Source organism: Solanum lycopersicum, chromosome 5, assembly GCF_036512215.1.
Source record: "Solanum lycopersicum chromosome 5, SLM_r2.1".
Classification (NCBI taxonomy): domain Eukaryota; kingdom Viridiplantae; phylum Streptophyta; class Magnoliopsida; order Solanales; family Solanaceae; genus Solanum; species Solanum lycopersicum.
The window spans coordinates 2228570-2250773 of NC_090804.1; the positions used below are offsets into that span (position 1 = coordinate 2228570).

The 22204-nt window shown below is 33.2% G+C and overlaps 2 protein-coding genes and 1 long non-coding RNA gene across 3 annotated transcripts; 2 read left to right on the plus strand and 1 right to left on the minus strand.

Moving 5' to 3' along the window:
- Positions 1–5941: 5941 nt before the first annotated feature.
- LOC112941518 (uncharacterized) lies at positions 5942–7654 on the plus strand. Its single transcript, XM_026031000.1, has 5 exons — positions 5942–6279; positions 6374–6497; positions 6586–6867; positions 6952–7071; positions 7169–7654. The coding sequence occupies exons 1-5, from the start codon at positions 5942–5944 to the stop codon at positions 7652–7654; spliced, it is 1350 nt and encodes a 449-aa protein (XP_025886785.1).
- A 4186-nt stretch (positions 7655–11840) lies between these two features.
- LOC138348377 (uncharacterized) lies at positions 11841–12358 on the plus strand. Its single transcript, XR_011220981.1, has 3 exons — positions 11841–11921; positions 12006–12125; positions 12199–12358. It is a non-coding gene; the product is annotated as an uncharacterized lncRNA (long non-coding RNA).
- A 1644-nt stretch (positions 12359–14002) lies between these two features.
- LOC101263412 (putative late blight resistance protein homolog R1B-23) lies at positions 14003–18053 on the minus strand. Its single transcript, XM_019213772.3, has 2 exons — positions 15325–18053; positions 14003–15236 (listed from the first exon to the last, which is right to left on the minus strand). Exons 1-2 carry the CDS (start codon positions 18051–18053, stop codon positions 14153–14155), a joined length of 3813 nt encoding a protein of 1270 aa, XP_019069317.2. The 3' UTR covers positions 14003–14152.
- Between the last annotated feature and the right edge of the window lie 4151 nt (positions 18054–22204).

Consider the following 22204-nt stretch of genomic DNA (forward strand, 5'->3'; position numbering starts at 1 on the left):
CTTTTAATTTTTGTTTCAATGTAGGAGAGACCTCGTGAGGTCAATATAATGAATAATTTTTTTTTACCTTACTTATTTAAAATTTTAAATTTTTAATCTAATTCTCATAAAATTGGAGACCTCATGAGGTCTCTAATTTCTTAATTATTCAATTAAATTAAATTATTATTTTTAATTTAACAAGTAGAGACCTCATGAGGTCTATACTTGTTAAATTAAAAATAATAATTTAATTTAATTTAATTTTTTAAAAGTTAGAGACTTCATGAGGTCTCTTAAACAAAACCAAAAACCTAGCCAAAATTAAAATAGCTCTTTCTTACCTCTCTCTTAATTTTTTTGGTCGACCGCGCACCTCTCTCTCTCTTTCTCACTGACCTCGTCGACCGCCTCTCTCTTTCTCGTCGTCGATCGTCGACCGCCTCTCTCTTTCTCGTCGTCGACCGCCTCTCTCTTTCTCTCTCTCTGTCGACCCTCTCGCTCATCACTCTCTGTCGACCCTCTCGCTCATCGCTCTCTGTCGACCCTCTCGCTCATCGCCAGCTCTCCGCCGCCAGTTGCAGTCGCCTCAGCAGCAGCACCTCCATCTCCAGGTAAATTTATTTATTTTTGGTTATTGAAACTAAATGTGTTAGATCATTGAGATGTGAGGTGTTTGAGGTTCATTTGATTGTATTATTATATATTTATATCTCATTGTGATATTGTCACTTTGCACATATACTTATGTTGTTATGAATTTATAATATGTGATTTTTACTCTTTAACATCTCTTTTTTCATCAAACAAAAACAATATTGGGAACTTGTGAAGTGAAGATTGTTTTTTTTTTCAATTAATAAGAGTTGGGATGACTCATTTACTCTAAAATAAATAAAAATTTTGAGATGTCTAATCATATACATATAATAATAGTTAGATGTAGAATGATATACATATAATAGAGATGTGAACATGAATCAACAACAATTCCCCAATCCCTAACATTAATCTACATAATTATAAGTCATAATATACTACAAATGAGAACCAAATATCACAAAATTATTTGTTTAAGCATAAGTACCAACACTAGTTGATCCTATTGATAAATTCATTTTCTTTGAAAATCAATTTGTGTCCATCTAGTGTTGACACTTAGCTTTAAATTTAGAAATAATTATTTGTTAAGCTTAAGAACCAACAATAGTTGATCCTATTTATGACAAAATTGATTTTCTTTTGAAAATCAATTTGTGTCCATCTAGTGTTGACACTTAGCTTTAAATTTTAGAAATAATTATTTGTTAAGCATAAGTACCAACACTAGTTGATCCTATTGATGACAAAATTGATTTTCTTTTGAAAATCAATTTGTGTCCATCTAGTGTTGACACTTAACTTTAAATTTTAGAAATAATTATTTGTTAAGCATAAGTACTAACACTAGTTGATCCTATTGATGACAAAATTGATTTTTGAAAATCAATTTGTGTCCATCTAGTGTTGACACTTAGCTTTAAATTTTAGAAATAATTATTTGTTAAGCATAAGTACCAACACTAGTTGATCCCATTGATGACAAAATTGATTTTCTTTTGGAAATCAATTTGTGTCCCTCTAGTGTTGACACTTAGCTTTAAATTTTAGAAATAATTATTTGTTAAGTTTGTAACTATCGTGTTAGTATTAAGTTAAACTAAACTAATTAAACTTAGAAATTTGTTAAGTTAGTTAATAAGTTAAACTTGTTACTATAGTATTAGAATTTAGTTAAAACTAGACTAATTAGACTTAGAAATTTGTTAAGTTGGTTAATAAGTTAAATTTGTAACTATTGTGTTAGTGCTTGACAAATTTAATGTATGATTCTTATGTAGATGGATCGTAGTTGGATGTATAATATGACTAATTTTGGTCGAATGGGGCTAAGACCTGAATTTGTAGAAGGTGTCATTGGTTTTGTGGAGTATGCAAAGACATTAGATCCTTTTCAACGTAGTGGTATGATTAAGTGTCCTTGTAATAAATGTCAATGTTTGAATTATGAAAAACCAGATGCTGTTGAGCTTCATATATATCGAAATGGGATTAAAAAAGAATACACTGTGTCGACTAGTCATGGAGAATTGATAATAACTTTGATGTATTCCAACATTATGTTCCTGGTGAAAGTAGTAGCAATGTGAACTCTAATGCACAAAATTATAGAATTGATGACATGGTTCAAGATGCTTTTGGTGTCCATTCTAATTTTGATTTTGCTAATCAAGGTGAAGAAGCTCCTAATATTGAATGTAAAATTTTCTTTGAACAATTGGAATCTGCTAGTCGGCCTTTATATGAGGGGAGTCCACACTCAGAGTTGTCTATTGCGGTTAGATTATTAAGTATCAAATTAGATTGGAATGTTCCTCAAGGGGCAATGGACTCTGTGATTTACCTTATTCATGATTTAGTTGACCCAAATCTAGAGATACCTGATAATTTCTATAAGGCAAAGAGGTTGGTAGCAAAGTTAGGAATGTCATCGATGAGAATTCATTGTTGTGAAAATGGTTGCATGTTATACTATAAGGATGATATTGATCTAGAATCGTGTAAGTTTTGTGGAAAATGTCGTTATAAACAGACAGCTAGTGGGAAGAAAGTTCCTATTAAGGCAATGCATTACTTACCTATTATACCAAGGTTAAAGAGGTTGTATGCGTCTAATAGATCTGCTCCTCATATGAGATGGCACCATGAACATAGAAGACCACCTGGAGTTATGTGTCATCCATCTGATGGAGAGGCTTGGAAGCATTTTGATAGAATATATCCACAATTTGCAGCTAAACCACGTAACATTATATTGGGTTTATGTTCAGATGGATTCACGCCACATTCTGTTTCTGCTGCACCATATTCTTGTTGGCCTGTATTTGTAACACCATATAATCTTCCACCCGAGATATGTATGACCAGTCCATATATATTTCTCAATTGTGTCATTCCTGGCCCTCGGAATCCAAAAGTATTGATTGATGTATAGTTGCAACCTTTGATTGATGAGTTGAAAAAATTGTGGGTTCAAGGGGTTGAAACATTGGATGTGTCTTTTAAGCAGAATTTTAATTTGCGGGCCATTTTAATGTGGACTATTAATGATTTTCCAGCATATGGCATGTTGTCAGGGTGGATGACAGCGGCGAAATAAGCTTGTCCTTATTGTATGGAAAATACTAAATCATTCACTTTGAAACATGGTCGTAAAAATTCTTGGTTTGACTGTCATCAACAGTTCTTGCCAATGGATCATGAGTTTAGGAGTTTGAAAAATGCATTCAGAAAGAATTCTGTTGAACAAGGTTATCCTCCTCCAATCTTAACTGGAGAACAAGTTTGGGAGAGGGTTCAAAACTTTCCAAAGGTCACAAAAGAACAACCCTATAAATTTGATGGACATGGTGTTGCACATAACTGGACAAAACAAAGCATATTCTGGAAGTTACCGTATTGAAAGGACAATCTTCTTCGATATAATCTTGATGTCATGCATATTGAAAAAAATTACTTTGATAATTTATTTAACACAGTAATGGGTGTCACTGGCAAGACAAAAGATAGTGTTAAAGCTAGAATGGACTTACCTGAATATTGCAGGCGAAAAGAGCTATGGTTGCAAGAGAAACAGAACAACAAGTTCTTCAAGCCGATGGCTAGTTATTCATTTACAAGGGTTCAAAAGAGTAAAATTTGTGAATGGGTCGAGCAACTTAAGATGCCTGCTGGACATGCTTCAAATTTAGGATAATGTGTTGATATGGAGCATGGAAAATTACATTGTATGAAAAGTCATGATTGGCATGTCTTCATGGAAACATTACTCCCCGTTGCATTTAGTGGCTTGCCTGATAGAATTTGGAAACCTATGACTGAAATCAGTTTATTCTTCAAGGACTTGTGTTCTAATACGTTAAGGGAAGACAACCTAGTTCAGATGGATCAGAATATTCCTGTAATTACGAATAAGTTGGAGAATATTCTTCCACCTGGATTTTTCGATGTGATGGAGCATCTTCCTGTACATCCTTGGAGGTCTGGTTCAATATAGATGGATGTATCCTTTTGAGAGGTAAATATTTAACTATTAATATTTTTAAATTAATATGTTGTTTAAATCAATGATAACAATGTATAATGTAGGACTATTGGAAAGTGTAAACGGGGCATGAAACAAAATCATAGAGTTGAAGGCTCAATGGTTCAATTCCATCTTGGTAGGGAGATAACTAATTTTGGTTCTTATTACTTTAAAAGAAGTGTGTCATGCTTTCAAAATAGACCCAATTGCCATGACTATGGTGGTGAGACTATGAAGCCACTATCAATCTTCAATCGACCAGGCAAAGGTTCAAAAAACGCACAATGAGGAATCTTAGTGCCATTGAGTTGCTGTCTGCATCTACACATGTCTTATTGAATTGCCCACAAGTTAAACCATTTGTTGATTAAGTTTTTTTTCTTACTAAAATATGTAATTACAAGACAAAACTATTAACTTAATATCCATCTTCTTTGACAGTTACTTTGTGCATTTATATGGCAATGAAAGAGTATTTGAGAATTTCTCAAAGTGGTTTCAAGATTACGTAAGCCTTATAATATTTTCATAATACTATTATTATTAAATAAATTTATATTTAATTGATGCTAATTTCTTACTTTTTAAATATTTATAGATTTATGACACAAAAAATGGTCAATTTGACAAATTTTTGAAGGACATTTCTTGGGGACCCATCAAGACTTATTCAATGAATAAGTATGTTGTTAATGGTTTTAAATTTACTACTGAAGAATACTCCAAATATAAAAAAACTAACAATAGTGGTGTTTGGGTAAAAGGTGGTGATGGAAATCTAGATGGAGTTGATTATTATGGGGTACTCTAGGAGGTTTTGGAAATGGAGTATTCCGGTTGGCCTACAAAAAAAATTATATTATTTAGATGCAAGTGGTTTGATCCAACCCCCAAAAGAGGCATGAGAGAAATCAAACAATATAATATCATTGAAGTAAAGCACACAAGGGAATATGAAGCTTATGATCCTTTTATTATTGCACAAAATGTTAAGCAAGTGTACTATGTTCCTTATCCCTTGCGTCCAGATAAAGCTGATTGGTGGGTGGTTATTAAAACCAAACCCATGGGCGGTGTGGAAGTTGAAAACGTGTTGGATTTTGCATACCAAAATGATGATTTATCAATTGTTCACCACAATGTCGATATTGAATTAGAAAATGATTTAGAGCATCCTGAACACATATTAGAAGAGGTTGATATGGAAGAAATAACAAATGAAGGGGCAAATGCAACAATTCATGAGGATGAGTTTGAGTATGATGATGGGGATGAAGATGAATATGAGGAAGAGGACGAGGATGAGTATGAGGACGAGGATGAGGATGAGGACGAGGAGGATTAGTAATTACCATTGTATCTCCGTATTGAGTGCTTTATAGATTTATTAATGATACAGAGTGTAATTTATTAATCTATCCTTGTGTGCCTTTTTTTTTAATTTCAATAACTTCAACTTCATATGTTCTCGTGTTCCTTTTGTTGGATATTGTTTTTGATATTATTTTGTACTTTTGGTTGTGGCTTTATTTTATTTTAAAAACTGATGAACTGCTAGATAAGCTACTGGATGATGTTTGTCTCTCATATATTCAATATCTAACAACCTTTGACTTGAATGTTTCTGTTACCAATTAGATGACAAGTAAATGTAAGAATAAAGATATTGATAATGGCCCCAAAAAGAAAAAAAATAAAGAAGGTATGGTTAGTAGACAACAAACAGGTATAGATATAAGATCACACAACACAACATCTCTCCCACCAAAAGACACTCTGCCACATTGCTATTCTAGGCCGACCGTGCCTCCACGTATTAATCCTCCTTCGACCTATATGCATCCACCACTGGAATATACTCAGCCGCCCCCTCAGGTAGCTTTGATGATGACCACATCAGGGAATGCTACCCCACAGGGATACAGTGTTTTGCCTTTAGAGGATAATCGACCAACGTCTAGTGTCTCTCGCACTAATACTCACAACCCTGCAGACTCACAACCATCATCATCATCTGCTTCACAACTTATGATGTCGAGTCTTTGCATTCAACGTAATAGTTCTGAGCCTAACACTCCAACCACAAATCAGTCAGATACACCTGGTCATGACAATACACAAGTTGGCATGAGGGACATGCATAATAGACTTGTCATTGAGCCTGGAGGATACACGTAAGTTTTTTTTTTAAAAAATATGGTATGTTTATTATTATATGATTTAATTGTATTTGTTTTAACTTGTAAATGTTAAAACTTTGTATTACAGTTTCAATCCAGATGATGTTGTGGGGATCATTTCTCAGACAATCAAAGAACTCTATAGAGATGCTTATCCTACATGGGGCAAGTTCCCTAGCAATCTCAAGAGACAAATATTTTTGGAGTTCAGGGTATTTTCGAATTTATTTGTTTAACACTATTAAAATACTTGTCTTCATTAATACTTATTAAATAAAATAATTTATGCTTTGATTGTAGAAAAAATGTGCTTGGCGTTCGGAACATGAGGCCAAAATTTGTGCAAACTTTCACAAGAAAGCTACGCATACTCTTGCTAGTTTGTTTAATAAAGCTCGTAGAGATAATAGCAAACCTAGCTGGGTTCTACCGGATGATTGGGAAAAATTACTCGTGCATTGGAAATATGATCCAAAATTTAAGCAGATGAGTGAGATCGGTAAAAAGGCAAGATCATCTACTAAGGGTGGTTCTCTACACACAAGTGGTGCTCAAAGTCAAGGATGTGTGAGGAGGAAATTGGTGTGTATCATTTTTCTTTGTGTTTATATATTTTATTTATTAATATTTAATTACTCTTGATTATAACTTTATTATTTTATGTAGGAAAAGGAACTAGGAAGACCGATAACTCAAGCTGAGGCATTTAAGGCAACACACATTAGAAAGAAGAAAAATCCTGAAGATCCAGACGTGTGGGTTGAACCGCAAGCTGAAGTGACCTATGTAAGCCTCTAATTTTAAAAAATAATTACTTATTTTCTAAATTTATATTCTCATATGATAACATTCAATTTATAATCGATATCTTCAAGCTTTGGAGGATTTACAACAATCTCTGCCGGAAGAAAATCGAGGTATGCCACTTACTCAAGAACAGGATGAGAGAGTTTGGTTAGACTTGACTTGTGGGCCGAGTAGATATGGGTATGCATATGGAATGCTGCATAAAACCTTTCGTGAATTTTCTTCTGAGTTTGAAGGCCTAAATAGTTCAAATAATGATGAATCAATGAAGAAAAATTTGGCTATGGAGAAAAAGATTGTTGAGCTATCTTGCCAAGCCGAAGAATCACGGGCTAGGGAAAGGTGGTTGGAATTACAGTTTGCGGGTCTTAAAGCTCAATTCGATGCATTACTTGCCTCAGGAGGGATTCCCCCTTGTTCTGGTGATGTCGCTTTCCCTCCTCGACCTCCTCAATCTCAACCTACTCAATATTCAATGTATGGTCAACAAAGAAATATGACCCATGAGATTAGTAGTGATGAAGAAAGTGATGATTATGTGGCAAACACACTACCACATTAGTGAAGTTTAGACTTGTGATAGTTAACTTATGGATCATTTTGTTAACTTTATAATTTTGTGATGGGAATTATTTGTTTTGTGAATACATGATAACGTTGGAATATATTATATAACTTATGGATATCATGGTTTTTGTTTAATATATAATTATGTTGAAGTGAGTAGCAATTGAGTTGATAAGAGAATATTTAGTAAATGTATTGCTTCAATTGAGTTTTTGAAGCTCTTTGAGTTTGATTTGGGTACTGAATTAAAATGACAGGTGATGCGAAGTTGCAGAAACAATAATTTTCTGCCAGTTTTTTTCCAGTAAAAGAGACCTAATGAGGTCTCTTTTTTGCATTAATTTTCCAGATATTTCATAATAAAGACCTCATGAGGTCTCTTTTTTGCATTAATTTTCCAGATATTTCATAATAGAGACCTCATAAAGTCTCTTTTTTGCATTAATTTTTTCAGATATTTCATAATAGAGACCTCATGAGGTCTCTATTTACCATTTTCTATTTTATAAATGTAGAAAAGAGACCTTATGAGGTCTCCCTTTTGTATTAATTTTTTCAGCTAGTTCATAATAGAGACCTCATCAGGTCTCTAATAAACATTTTATATTTTATAAATGCAGAAAAGAGACCTCATGAGGTCTCTTTTCTTCATTATATTTTCTGTAAATTTCATTATGGAGACTTCACGAGGTCTCCAAAAATAAATGCAGAACAGAGACCTCATGAGGTCTCTACTTTAAAATAATATAAAATTAAATTAAATAATATCTTAGCGACCTAATGAGGTCTCTTTATTAAAATATAAAATTAAATAATATAATAAAATTGTGACCTCATGAGGTTTCTATATAAAAAATATAAAATTAAATTAAATAATACAATAGTGACCTCATGAGGTCTCTTTTTTGTTAAAAAACAGATAATTTGTTGGGTGAGGTCTCCGTTTGGCAACCTCATGAGGTGTCTGTAAAAAAGTGACCTGCATTTTACTGACCTAGCGTTGAGGTCTCTTTTTCGGTCTTTTTTTCCCGAAAAGAGACCTCATGTGGTCTCTTTTCTAGGTCTCTTTTTGGCCTTTTTTTAGTAGTGTAATTAGAAGTAAGAAGCAATTGAAACTCACATTGTTTACAAAAGGGGTCATAAGACCACATAGTGCTGCATCACAGTGGATGTAAAATCGATCATGTGAATAGCCACATTCTTTGAGTGTTTCAAGAATAACATCAACATCATCAATAGCTCCTTTGAACGTAGTTCCTATAGTTAAAAGAACCATCATTGGAAAAGACTTAAGATGACTGATTTGATCACATAAAAGAAAAAATGAAAAATGATAAGAGGTTGGAGTATACGTATATACCAATTGTGACATTTATAATAGCTGGTTTGTCCTTATTTTGAAGTAACTTTGCTCTTAAATCTGAATAGTCCATCTCTCCATTTACTGATGTATTGATTGTTTCTGAATCCATTCTATACATTCTTGCAGCTTTGAATACTGATTTAATAATTAGCTTTAAATTTTAGATATAATTATTTGTTAAGCATAAGTACCAACACTAGTTGATCCTATTGATGACAAAATTGATTTTCTTTTGAAAAACAATTTGTGTCCATCTAGTGTTGACACTTAGCTTTAAATTTTAGATATAATTATTTGTTAAGCATAAGTACCAACATTAGTTGATCCTATTGATGACAAAATTGATTTTCTTTTGAAAATCAATTTGTGTCCATCTAGTGTTGACACTTAGCTTTAAATTTTAGATATAATTATTTGTTAAGCATAAGTACCAACACTAGTTGATCATATTGATGACAAAATTGATTTTCTTTTGAAAATCAATTTGTGTCCATCTAGTGTTGACACTTAGCTTTAAATTTTAGATATAATTATTTTTTAAGCATAAGTACCAACACTAGTTGATCCTATTGATGACAAAATTGATTTTCTTTTGAAAATCAATTTGTGTCCATCTAGTGTTGACACTTAGCTTTAAATTTTAGATATAATTATTTGTTAAGTATAAGTACCAACACTAGTTGATCCTATTGATGACAAGTTTGATGGATATGGTGTTGCACATAACTGGACAAAAAAAAGCATATTCTGGGAGTTACCGTATTGGAAGGACAATCTTCTTCGACATAATCTTGATGTCATGCATATTGAAAAAAATTACTTTGATAATTTATTTAACACAGTAATGGATGTCACTGGCAAGACAAAAGATAGTGTTAAAGTTAGAATGGACTTACCTGAATATTGCAGGCGAAAAGAGTTATGGTTGCAAGAGAAACAGAACAACAAGTTCTTCAAGCCTAAGGCTAGTTATTCATTTACAAGGGATCAAAAGCGTAAAATTTGTGAATGGGTCGAGCAACTTAAGATGCCTGCTGGACATGCTTCAAATTTAGGAAAATGTGTTGATATGAAGCATGGAAAATTACATTGTATGAAAAGTCATGATTGTCATGTCTTCATGGAAACATTACTCCCCGTTGCATTTAGTGGCTTGCCTGATAGAATTTGGAAACCTATGACTGAAATCAATTTGTTCTTCAAGGACTTGTGTTCTAATACGTTAAGGGAAGATAACCTAGTTCAGATGGATCAGTATATTCCTGTAATTACGAATAAATTGGAGAAGATTCTTCCACCTGGATTTTTCGATATGATGGAGCATCTTCCTGTACATCTAGTGCATGAAGCATGCCTTGGAGGTCCGGTTCAATATAGATGGATGTATCCTTTTGAGAGGTAAATATTTAACTATTAATATTTTTATATTAATATGTTGTTTAAATCAATGATAACAATGTATAATGTAGGACTATTGGAAAGTCTAAACGTGGCATGAAACAAAATCATAGAGTTGAAGGCTCAATGGTTCAATTCCATCTTGGTAGGGAGATAACTAATTTTGGTTCTTATTACTTTAAAAGAAGTGTGTCATGCTTTCAAAATAGACCCAATTGCCATGACGATGGTGGTGAGATTATGAAGCCACTATCAATCTTCAATCAACCAGGCAAAGGTTCAAAAAAACGCACAAGGAGGAATCTTAGTGCCATTGAGTTGCAGTCTGCATCTACACATGTCTTATTGAATTGCCCACAAGTTAAACCATTTGTTGAGTAAGTTTCTGGGTTCTCACTAAAATATGTAATTACAAGACAAAACAATTAACTCAATATCCATCTTGTTTGACAGTTACTTTGTGCATTTATATGGCAATGAAAGAGTATTTGAGAATTTCTCAAAGTGATTTCAAGATTACGTAAGCCTTATAATATTTCCATAATACTATTATTATTAAATAAATTTATATTTAATTGATGCTAATTTCTTACTTTTTAAATATTTATAGATTTATGACACAAAAAATGGTCAATTTGACCAATTTTTGAAGGACATTTCTTGGGGACACATCAAGACTTATTCAATGAATAAGTATGTTGTTAATGGTTTTAAATTCACTACTGAAGAATACTCCAAATATAAAAAAACTAACAATAGTGGAGTTTGGGTAAAAGGTGGCGATGGAAATCTAGATGGAGTTCTGAGCCTAACACTCCTACCACAAATCAGTCAGATACACCTGGTCATGACAATACACAAGTTGGCATGAGGGACATGCATAATAGACTTGTCATTGAGCCTGAAGGCTACACGTAAGTTTTTTTTTAAAAATATGGTATGTTTATTATTATATGATTTAATTCTATTTGTTTTAACTTGTAAATGTTAAAACTTTGTATTACAGTTTCAATCCAGATGATGTTGTGGGGATCATTTCTCAGACAATCAAAGAACTCTATAGAGATGCTTATCCTACATGGGGCAAGTTCCCTAGCAATCTCAAGAGACAAATATTTTTGGAGTTCAGGTGTATATTCGAATTTATTTGTTTAACACTACTAAAATACTTGTCTTCATTAATACTTATCAAATAAAATAATTTATGCTTTGATTGTAGAAAAAATGTGCTTGGCGTCCGGAACATGAGGCCAAAATTTGTGCAAACTTTCACAAGAAAGCTACGCATACTCTTGCTAGTTTGTTTAATAAAGCTCGTAGAGATAATAGCAAACCTAGCTGGGTTCTATCGGAGGATTGGGCAAAATTACTCGTGCATTAGAAATATGATCCAAGATTTAAGCAGATGAGTGAGATTGGTAAAAAGGCAAGATCATCTACTAAGGGTGGTTCTCTACACACAAGTGGGGCTCAAAGTCAAGGAAGTGTGAGGAGGAAATTGGTGTGTATCATTTTTCTTTGTGTTTATATATTTTATGTATTAATATTTCATTACTCTTGATTATAACTTTATTATTTTATGTAGGAAAAGGAACTAGGAAGACCGATAACTCAAGCTGAGGCATTTAAGGCAACACACATTAGAAAGAAGAAAAATCCTGAAGATCCAGACGTGTGGGTTGAACCGCGAGCTGAAGTGACCTATGTAAGCCTCTAATTTTAAAAAATAATTACTAATTTTCTAAATTTATATTCTCATATGATAACATTCAATTTAGAATCGATATCTTCAAGCTTTGGAGGATTTACAACAAACTCTGCCTGAAGAAAATCGAGGTATGCCACTTACTCAAGAACAGGATGAGAGAGTTTGGTTAGACTTGACTTGTGGGCCGAGTAGATATGGGTATGCATATGGAATGCCGCATAAAACCTTTTGTGAATTTTCTTCTGAGTTTGAAGGCCTAAATAGTTCAAATCATGATGAATCAATGAAGAAAAATTTGGCTATGGAGAAAAAGATTGTTGAGCTATCTAGCCAAGCCGAAGAATCACGGGCTAGGGAAAGGCGGTTGGAATTACAGTTTGTGGGTCTTAAGGCTCAATTCGATGCATTACTTGCCTCAGGAGGGATTCCCCCTTGTTCTGGTGATGTCACTTTCCCTCCTCGACCTCCTCAATCTCAACCTACTCAATATCCAATGTATGGTCAACAAAGAAATATGACCCATGAGAGTAGTGATGAAGAAAGTGATGATTATGTGGCAAACACACTACCACATTAGTGAATTTTAGACTTGTGATATCTAACTTATGGATTATTTTGTTAACTGTATAATTTTGTGATGGGAATTATTTGTTTTGTGAATACATGATAACGTTGGAATGTATTATATAACTTATGGATATCATGGTTTTTGTTTAATATATAATTATGTTGAAGTGAGTTGCAATTGAGTTGATAAGAGAATATTTAGTAAATGTATTGCTTCAATTGAGTTTTTGAAGCTTTTGAGTTTGATTTGGGTACTGAATTAAAATGACAGGTAATGAGAAGCCGCAGAAATAATAATTTTCTGCCAGTTTTTTTCCAGAAAAAGAGACCTCATGAGGTCTCTATTTTGCATTAATTTTCCAGATATTTCATAATAGAGACCTCATGAGGTCTCTTTTTTGCATTAATTTTTCCAGATATTTCACATTAGAGACCTCATGAGGTCTCTATTTACCATTTTCTATTTTATAAATGCAGAAGAGAGACCTCATGAGGTCTCCCTTTTGTATTAATTTTTTCAGCTATTTCAAAATGGAGAACTCATCAGGTCTCTAATTAACATTTTATAAATGCAGAAAAGAGACCTCATGGAGACCTCTTTTCTGCATTATATTTTTCGTAAATATCATAATGGAGACCTCGTGAGGTCTCCAAATATAAATGTAGAGAAGAGACCTCATGAGGTCTCTACTTTAAAATAATATAAAATTAAATTAAATAATATCTTAGCGACCTAATGGGGTCTCTTGAGGTCTCTACTTTAAAATAATATAAAATTAAATTAAATAATATCTTAGCGAGGTCTCTTAATTAAAATATAAAATTAAATAATATTATAAAATTGTGACGTCTTGAGGTCTCTATATAAAAAATATAAAATTGAATTAAATAATACAATAGTGACCTCGTGAGGTCTCTTTTTTGTAAAAAATCAGATTATTTGTTGGTGACCTCGTGAGGTCTCCGTTTGGCGATCTCATGAGGTGTCTGTAAAAAAGTGACCTGCATTTTACCGCCTAGCGTTGAGGTCTCTTTTTAGGTCTCTTTTTTTCGAAAAGAGATCTCGTGAGGTCTCTTTTCTAGTTCTCTTTTTGGCCTTTTTTTAGTAGTGATATAAGAGTCGAAAATGCATCCTCACTGTTGTTAACTGCTAATTAGCAAGAGCCTTACACACACACATAGTACAGCTGAATGCTGAGAGCATCTTTTTTCAGTTACATCTCATGGTAGAGACTCAAGAATAAATGAGTAAACGTTAGTCAAAAGGTCCAAAAAGAAAAGAAGAGTGGCAAATGAGTCCCACAAAATGATGAAGATTTAATCTTTAGTCAAGGTGTCAAAACGAATAAACTATAGGAAAGTATGCAATGAAATATGTCAAACTTCAGTTTTCATTGGATTGAAATCAACCTGATACCAAACTCAAGATAGTGTTTGAGGAATGGGGCAAGATATTTCTACTTGTTGATGAAGACTTTGAAGTCATAATTCTGCATCTCTTCAACTTGTGATTCCCTGATGACCATGGCTGACTCGACAAGCGATTCTTTGCATGACTTTACCTCAATGGATATTAGAGATGTGATGTCTCCAAAGCGAGAAGGGATTGCCTCAAGATATCGACATCTTCTCAATACCAAGTGTTCAAGGCAAGGAAAAGCATTGTCAGAGACATTCCATTTTTTAAAACAAGGACAATCAACTACTTTCAAAACTTTGAGTTGATGGAACTTGTCACTCGTCACTTCCCATTCGGCCTTTGAGAAAAATACTGCTACCAGCTTGAGTACCTGAAGGTTTGGAAGCATTGCAATGCTTGATTGCAGCCAATGCATGGTAAAGTTCGACAAAGTCAATTTTTTGAGATTTGGTGGAAAGTTGGATGGAGAACTTCCGCAAGAATCCATTTTAATACTGAGTGTTTCAAGCCGTGTTAGGGAGCTCATTACATGAGAAGGATAACCCCAACCAACAAATGAGCATCTCAGTTTTCGAAGGTTAGGTGTTCTCAACATCAATTCTGCATCCCTCACACAACAAAAAGTTGGAGAGGAAAGAGTTATCAAATTGTCGAATTTTGAGTTCTCAAGCAATTCATCTGCAGCATTTAAAGTGGAAAAATGAGCTTTGCTATATATCTGCAGATGTCTCAATTTAACCATCTTCAAAAGTGTAAGTGGCAATATTAATTTTCCTCCCATCGGTTTGACTATCAAAGTTTCAAGGTTTCGAAGATTGACTATGGACGATGTGATTGACTTCTGAGAAGTTCGTGCAGCAAAATACCTCAAGTAAACTAGCTCAGTTGGGAAAGAATCAATTACAATGAGCTCCAAATTCAAAACTTTCAGAAATCTGAAGTAAATGTGAGAGAATTGGACAATTGAAAAGGAACCTTTGTTTCTATCTTCCCTGCAACGTACAGTGCCAACAAGTGAACTCCATTTCACAAGATCAACCACTTGAGAATTGATGGACATGCGACGTTGAACAAGCTGCTTGTGAGAGTAAATAGAGGAAGACGTATTGACATTTTGGTCCCTGTAAATATAGAAATTCGTGAAACTATTAACTTTCAAGATTACTTGATGAACTGATCAAATAATTTTAACACTGAATAATGTTTTACCGTCTCATCCACAGTAGAAGATTCTTCTCCCTGGCTATTTCCTTGCAGAAATAAAGCAACAGGTCATGAATACGGCATGTTTTGACCTTACCGCCGGAACCCCATTTAGCAACCATAACTAGATTTCTTCCAATAAGATTCTCCAAGTAGCCTTCTGCTATATCCTCCAGACTCTTGTCATCACAACTTTTTATAAATCCTTCTGAAATCCATAACCATGTCAAGATTGAAATGTTGATTTCTTTGTCCTCCAAAAATACTCCAAAATAAAGAAAGCAAGGCTTTAGATGATAAGGTAAATTCTGATAACTTTGCTCTATGATGGCCTTCGAGTTGCTGAGAACATTAGTACATAAATTCTTAGCCACTTGTTTCCAGCATTTTTCACTCTTCTCCATCTTTGTTAGCATACCAGCCACCAAAACAATTGAAAGAGGCAGCCCCCTACACTTGTTTGCTATTTCTTGTCCAACATTTGAAAGGAGCATGAAGCAGCTTTCTTCACCAAACACTTTCTGTTTTAGTAGCTTCCAACTCTCGTCATCATTAAGAATACGAAGATGAAGGGGATCACTAACAGATTTAGCATTTTCAGCAACATCAGCATGTTGTGTTGTTAGGATAATTCTACTTCCATTATTGGAATCATGGAAACAACATCTTAAATCATCCCAAACACTAGCTTCCCATATGTCATCAACAAGGATGAGATATCTTTTCCACAATAAAGTTTTGCGAAGCTGATCTGCTAATACATCCGTAGGCAATTTAGTAAGGGTTGGAGACTCACCAATGGCATCACGTAGAATGGAAAGTAACACACTCCTACGCGAATATGCTTGGGATACACAACATTTTGCACGGATATCAAATCGTGAGACAACTAGCTCGTCAGAATATAGTTTGTTGGCCACAGTTGTCTTGCCTAATCCAGGCATTCCAACAACTGAGATAACATCTAGCTGTTTGGTTCCTCTTATTAGTTGTTCTCTTAGTTTTTCCATAACATCTTCAAAACCAACAACTTCTTCATCGGTTATCCTTGGAGTGTTAATCGATTCTGATGATATATGAGCAGGGGTGGTATCCAAGGTATCATTTAATACAAAGTCAAACTTCAAAAGTTCCTTTTTCCGAATCTTTGTGACCTCTTCCTTGATAAGTATAACTTCCTTTATGATGTCGAAGAGCCAACGAACAAGACACCATTCGGGAACTTCTTTTTTAATAAAAGAATCAACTATATATTCCACCTCATAAGCTTTGCCATTCAGTAGTGCTGCACAATGGTGGAGCCTTTCATGCTTATTGTACCACTCTTCCGCCACATCCTTGAGAAAAGGTTGTAAGCCCTCGAGTTCCTTCTGAATAACTTGAAGTTGGCTCTTAACAAAAGAATACTGTGAATCTGAATAACGGTCTTGGAACTCCTTCAAGTTATTCAGAAGGAAATCAACACAGCCTAGTCCATGGACCCTAGGCAAATTAGATTGAAATGCCTTTCGACTCACGAGGAAGATCACTTCCTTGATATGCTGAATGCTTTTGGGCATATCACGAAATAGTGTTTGGTTCACTTCCTCATCCTGCTCCTCTCTATCATATAACGAGTAAACGAGAAGTCCCACATCAATGCTGATAGTATCAATATCTTTAAGATGAAATTCAAGACCCAATTTTGGCAAATGGATCAGACTGGCTCTCAAGAATTTGAGCATCTCCACAAGGGTTGCCATTAGATGATTCAAAAACTCTATCCGACTGAGAGTACTAATACTCCGTATCTCCTCCAAGTTGTGTATGAGAATCTCTATGAAGCCAGCTTCAATCTCAGCTACATACACATTTTGGATATTCAGAGACAATTCGGATTGCATTGTCCATTTCAAAGCTTGTAGTACGTCAACATAGATTTTGCGGATGCACGGATTAACAGGCTTAATCCTCATCCGCACGAGATAAGAAAGCAAGAAATTCATCTCACCAGGAACCAAATCCTGATCTCTGTTATTGTCATAGCTTGGAATGTACAACCAGACAACCATTGCTGCAGAACCAGCCACAAATAGAACATGACCGAAGAAAGTACGTACGCTCTGAGGCTCTGCATACCACCTGTTTGATAAAAATCCTACAAGACTCTTCAACAACTTCAGCTCTTTTAAAACCTCCTGTATTTCGCGAGAACAGAGATCATCCATCTCTGCTAACTCGCTAACATTCTCTACAACACCATTGATGAATTTCATTACAAACTCGGAATTATCAACCCCACTCTTTTCCGAAAGTTGTTGCAACGAAATCTCGGAGAAGAAGGAGTAATTAGCTCCGATTTCCATCTTAGTCACCCGAATTTTGTTCTGCAGCAGGGAAGTAAGACGATTGAGATTTTGATATATTTTTGATACATCAAATGCGGAATCTTGAAACAGAGCGTGAACTTTCTGAGTGACAGTTAGCATGTTTGGTTTATCAGTGAAGCTCTGAATACTGAGAAACATATCCATGAATTTGAACTCTGTTTTGAGTAAATAAACTCGTTCCTTTATAGTCTCCGGCATGTAACTACCCCATTCGTCTTCGATTCGCTGCAAAAATTTGAGCGGGTGATGCTTTGTTGAAGACAAATATTCGCCGGAAAACATGTTTCTTGAATTTGCGGGAAGGGGAAGAAGGAGAGCAGCTAACAGCTTTTTTGAATGGTGGTTAGTTGTTACAAATGACACCATTCGAATTTTGAGTGTATTTTAAATTTAATGGAAATTAATTGACTAAAAAAGTGATTATTACATGTTTTTTTCCAAACTAACTCCAACCTAAGTTCAAAATCTCAGACACACTTATACTATATTAAGATCATGTTACTTACAAACTTTATAAATAATGTATAACCTCTTTTCGGCCTACCGATCACTATCTTCTGGGTCCAGTGTGCATTGATAATTTTTTCAAGTTATCTAGTTAATAGTATAGCGTAGGCCGAAAAGAGGTAGAAAGTTATTTATAAAATAAGTTTGGGATAATAGAATCTTAATTAGTATAATATAAGTGTGTCTCTGAAATTTCGAGCATATACTTATGCATTTTCCCTTTTTTCATTACATAAAAAATAATTAAACAATATTATACAACAAAATTAAAAAAGGTTTTACAATAATCAAAACAATTATACCTAAAGTATCAAATCTTTTTGGGAAAATTTTGCGGTTAAATAAACTTATACTACTCACGACTAATATTATACATTAATTATGTGGGATGACTTCAATTTTGTATAATTAGCTACATTTGTATATGTATAATTCGCCAGAATATACAAATACATATGTATAATATACAATTATTTAATCAATATACATATACAATTCACCCCTTTCTCACTCTTTGACCTCTCTCACTCGCCTATCTCAATCTCGCTCGCCTCTCTCCTCTCTTTCCAAATCTCACTTGTTTTTTTATACAAATGCATATGTATAATATACAATTTTAATCAATATACATATACAATTCACCTCTCTCCAATTCTTTGCCCTTTCTCGCTCACCTCTCTCTTCCCTCTCCCAATCTTGCTTGCCATATATACAAATACATATGTATAATATACAATTATCTAACCAATATACATATACAATTCACCTCTCTCACGCTTTTTGCCCTCTCTCTCATCTCTCTCTTCTCTTTCCCAGTCTCGCTCGCCTCTCTCCTCCCTATAACATATAGCTACAAATTGTAATTATCAATACACAAATAAGTAACAACCATCCAAACTAAGCTAAAATATGATCCTTGTCTAAACTTTTTGGTAACAATCTAAGTTTATTCAATTGCATGTGATTTAAATTTTACGAATTTAAACTTGAGTTTTGAGATAACATTTTATTTACTAATTTATAATTAATCCAAAATTATTGAATTCTAATAAACACATTTAGACTTATCCACTATGACCGTCCATGCACCAATGAAAGTTCCTTTTTACTCTTCATTTTTTCATTATTATTTTTAATGAATAATAATGGTTTCACATTACAAAGTCCATAAAAATACCGACCAATAATGATTAAAATACCAAACTGATCCATAGATACATAGCGACCCTTTTTTGTGGAATTTAATTAGGTTCTAGATTTTAAGAGGAGTCAAAACTAGTATACAAAAAGATGCTACCAAGAAACTTACAAAAAGACTTTTTTGATATATTAAATCAAATGACTAGATGATGAAGTGTGTTTGGATGAAATTATGTGGAGTATATGAACTGGAATGATAAATTGAAATAAATATAGTATAAAGTACAAAAATTCTAACAATTTGAGCTTTAATTATAGGGCAACTTTCACATATAGCAAACATAAAATTTATATTTATATGCTATAGCAAAGTTTGCATAATTGCACTACATAGCAAACATATAAATGTATAATTCGCTATACATATACAATTAAAGTGAATAGTATAAAACGAGAAACAGAAAGAGACTTGGGTAAATAATTGTATAAAACGAAGTGTATAAGATGAATTGTATGTGTAATTATAAGTGTATATAACGATTATATGCAATTTGAATTTGTATAAAATGAGGAAGAGAGAGACAAAAGAGATTTGGGCAGAAAATATACAATTGAATCGAATTGTATAAAACGAAAAAGAGAGAAACTATATACAATTTAAATTTGTATAAAACAAGAAAGAGAGAAAGGCAAAAGCTAACCAAAAATATATGTATTTATACAATTTTCTCTTACTTTATACAAACACAAACGCATTTTATACATTTGTGTTTGTATAAAGATATATAATTATTTAAGGAAAATCGAATTTGGAGAGAGATTTTAGGAAAAATTGAAAGAAATTGGAAGAGTAAAAATAGCTAATAGATTTGTATTAAGATAGAGGGTGGGCCACAACCAATTCAAAATAATTGATTTGGGAAGAAATTTTAGGGATAACTAAAGAAAATGGGAGAGAAAAGATAGGGAATGAATTTGAATAAAAATAAATCTTCTGCTTGATGAGTGGGTCCGAACCAAATGGCAAAATTTGTGCAAATTTGCTACGGAGTACAAATGTTTCAAACAGTAGCTATAGGATTTATTTTAATTTAAATGTTTGCTATTATGTACAATTTTCCTTAATTATATCCTTATGATACATTGTTACGTAAAAAATGATACATGAGTTAAATATTAGATACATAACTATAAAATCAAATTTATACTGATTTAAATTTGAAATAATCGAGGTTAGGTGTTAAAAATAAGATTTGTACTAGATACATTGTATAGAAATAAAGTTATAATGTATCTGATAAAGGTGAAATGATGTATACTAAATATTAAGAGAGAGAAGGATTTTTTTTTGTCATTGATTCAAATGATATAGATTTTTAAAGATTATGTTATCTTAAGTAGTGTAATTACATAATTTTCATATAGATATATAAGGGTTTTCTAGATTATGTTATCTAAGTAGTAATTTTCAATTTAAAATAAGTGTTACGTTAGGAAAAATCAGGTCCTCTAAAAAATAAATATATAATGTGTAGTTTACTAGACTATCTGTTTTTAATAAATCTTTTTTGAAAATTAAAGGGAAAATGCACAATTATTCGCTCAATCTATGTCCGAAATTCCAATGACACACTTATACTATACTAAGGTCCTATTACCCCCCTGAACTTATTTTATAAGTAATTTTCTACCCTTTTTCGGCCTACGTGACACTAGCTTGAATAAAAAAGTCAATCATCGTTGGGCCCACAAGATAGTGCCACGTAGGCCGAAAAGGGGTAGAAATTATTAATAAAATAAGTTCAAGAGGTAATAGGACCTTAGTATAGTATAAGTGTGTCTCTGAGATTTCGGGCATTGATTGAGGGGGTAATTGTGCATTATCCCAAAATTAAACACTATTAAAAAGATGGAGTACAAAAAACGTTATAGTTGAAAAAACATAATGTTTTTTGTCTTGAAATTCTAAGTGATACTTATTCTGGACATTGTTATTTTTCTTGCTAAGGTAACAATATTAGAGTCTAGAGCCAGAAGGGCAAAAATATTGAGCAAAAATTTCAGAAGGACAACAAAATTTAGGATCAAATCAAAAGGACAACATTTGGATAGAAGGATGGATATCATTAAAATTGTTGGTAGGAAGGCGTATACTGACATGTGCCTTATAAGGAGGATACTGACATGCATTTTTGGACTAAAATATTGATGACAAAAATATTTTTAGACCAATTATAAATGAAAGACATTTTTTTTTCATTTCATATAGTTTAAGAATATTCTAAACCCTTTTTTAGTTTTTTAAGGGATGAACCAGTTATCTGTGATACATACCATGGTATCATAGAGGACTTATGAGTATCATTTTAATGAATGAATCAATATTCTATGATACCTTGTCGGTATATAAAATATACCATATGCATATCAATGAGGATTAAGTAACATCATTTTGAAGAAATATATACTCTTGTATGAAATCATGCCAATATAATGGTATTATTTTCCCTTCTAATGGCTCATTGCATAAATTTAACACAATGAAAAGAAGTTATTTTTTATTGTTTTATAAGGTGCGTGCAATAATCATTCGATAATTGTTAATTTGTTATCGATCCAATCGATATTTTATTGTCTGGCTAACAAATTAGTATATTTAAAACTCGATAGCTAATAAGCCAATGTTGGAAGTGATCTTTCTCTGCTTTGTGCTTTTACTCTAGGTATTACTATTACTACCTCTGATGTGTGGATTATGAAGCATTGCGGAGTTAATGTATCTTGGACAAAATAATGGTGAAATTTTGCATTTTCTTCGATCAAGCATCATGATGTATTGTTCAACCAGACGACTGAAGCGCAGTGTTGAA

What these genes read in the sequence shown, in the direction of transcription:
- LOC101263412 (XM_019213772.3), bottom strand. Translation starts at nt 18,053, where the DNA reads ATGGTGTCATTTGTAACAACTAACCACCATTCAAAAAAGCTGTTAGCT. An exon ending in CTTCTACTGTGGATGAGACG is followed by an intron (nt 15,237 to 15,324) that starts GTAAAACATTAT and finishes CTATATTTACAG; the next exon opens with GGACCAAAATGTCAATACGT.
- LOC112941518 (XM_026031000.1), top strand. Translation starts at nt 5,942, where the DNA reads ATGCATCCACCACTGGAATATACTCAGCCGCCCCCTCAGGTAGCTTTG. An exon ending in ATTGAGCCTGGAGGATACAC is followed by an intron (nt 6,280 to 6,373) that starts GTAAGTTTTTTT and finishes TTTGTATTACAG; the next exon opens with TTTCAATCCAGATGATGTTG. An exon ending in AAATATTTTTGGAGTTCAGG is followed by an intron (nt 6,498 to 6,585) that starts GTATTTTCGAAT and finishes CTTTGATTGTAG; the next exon opens with AAAAAATGTGCTTGGCGTTC.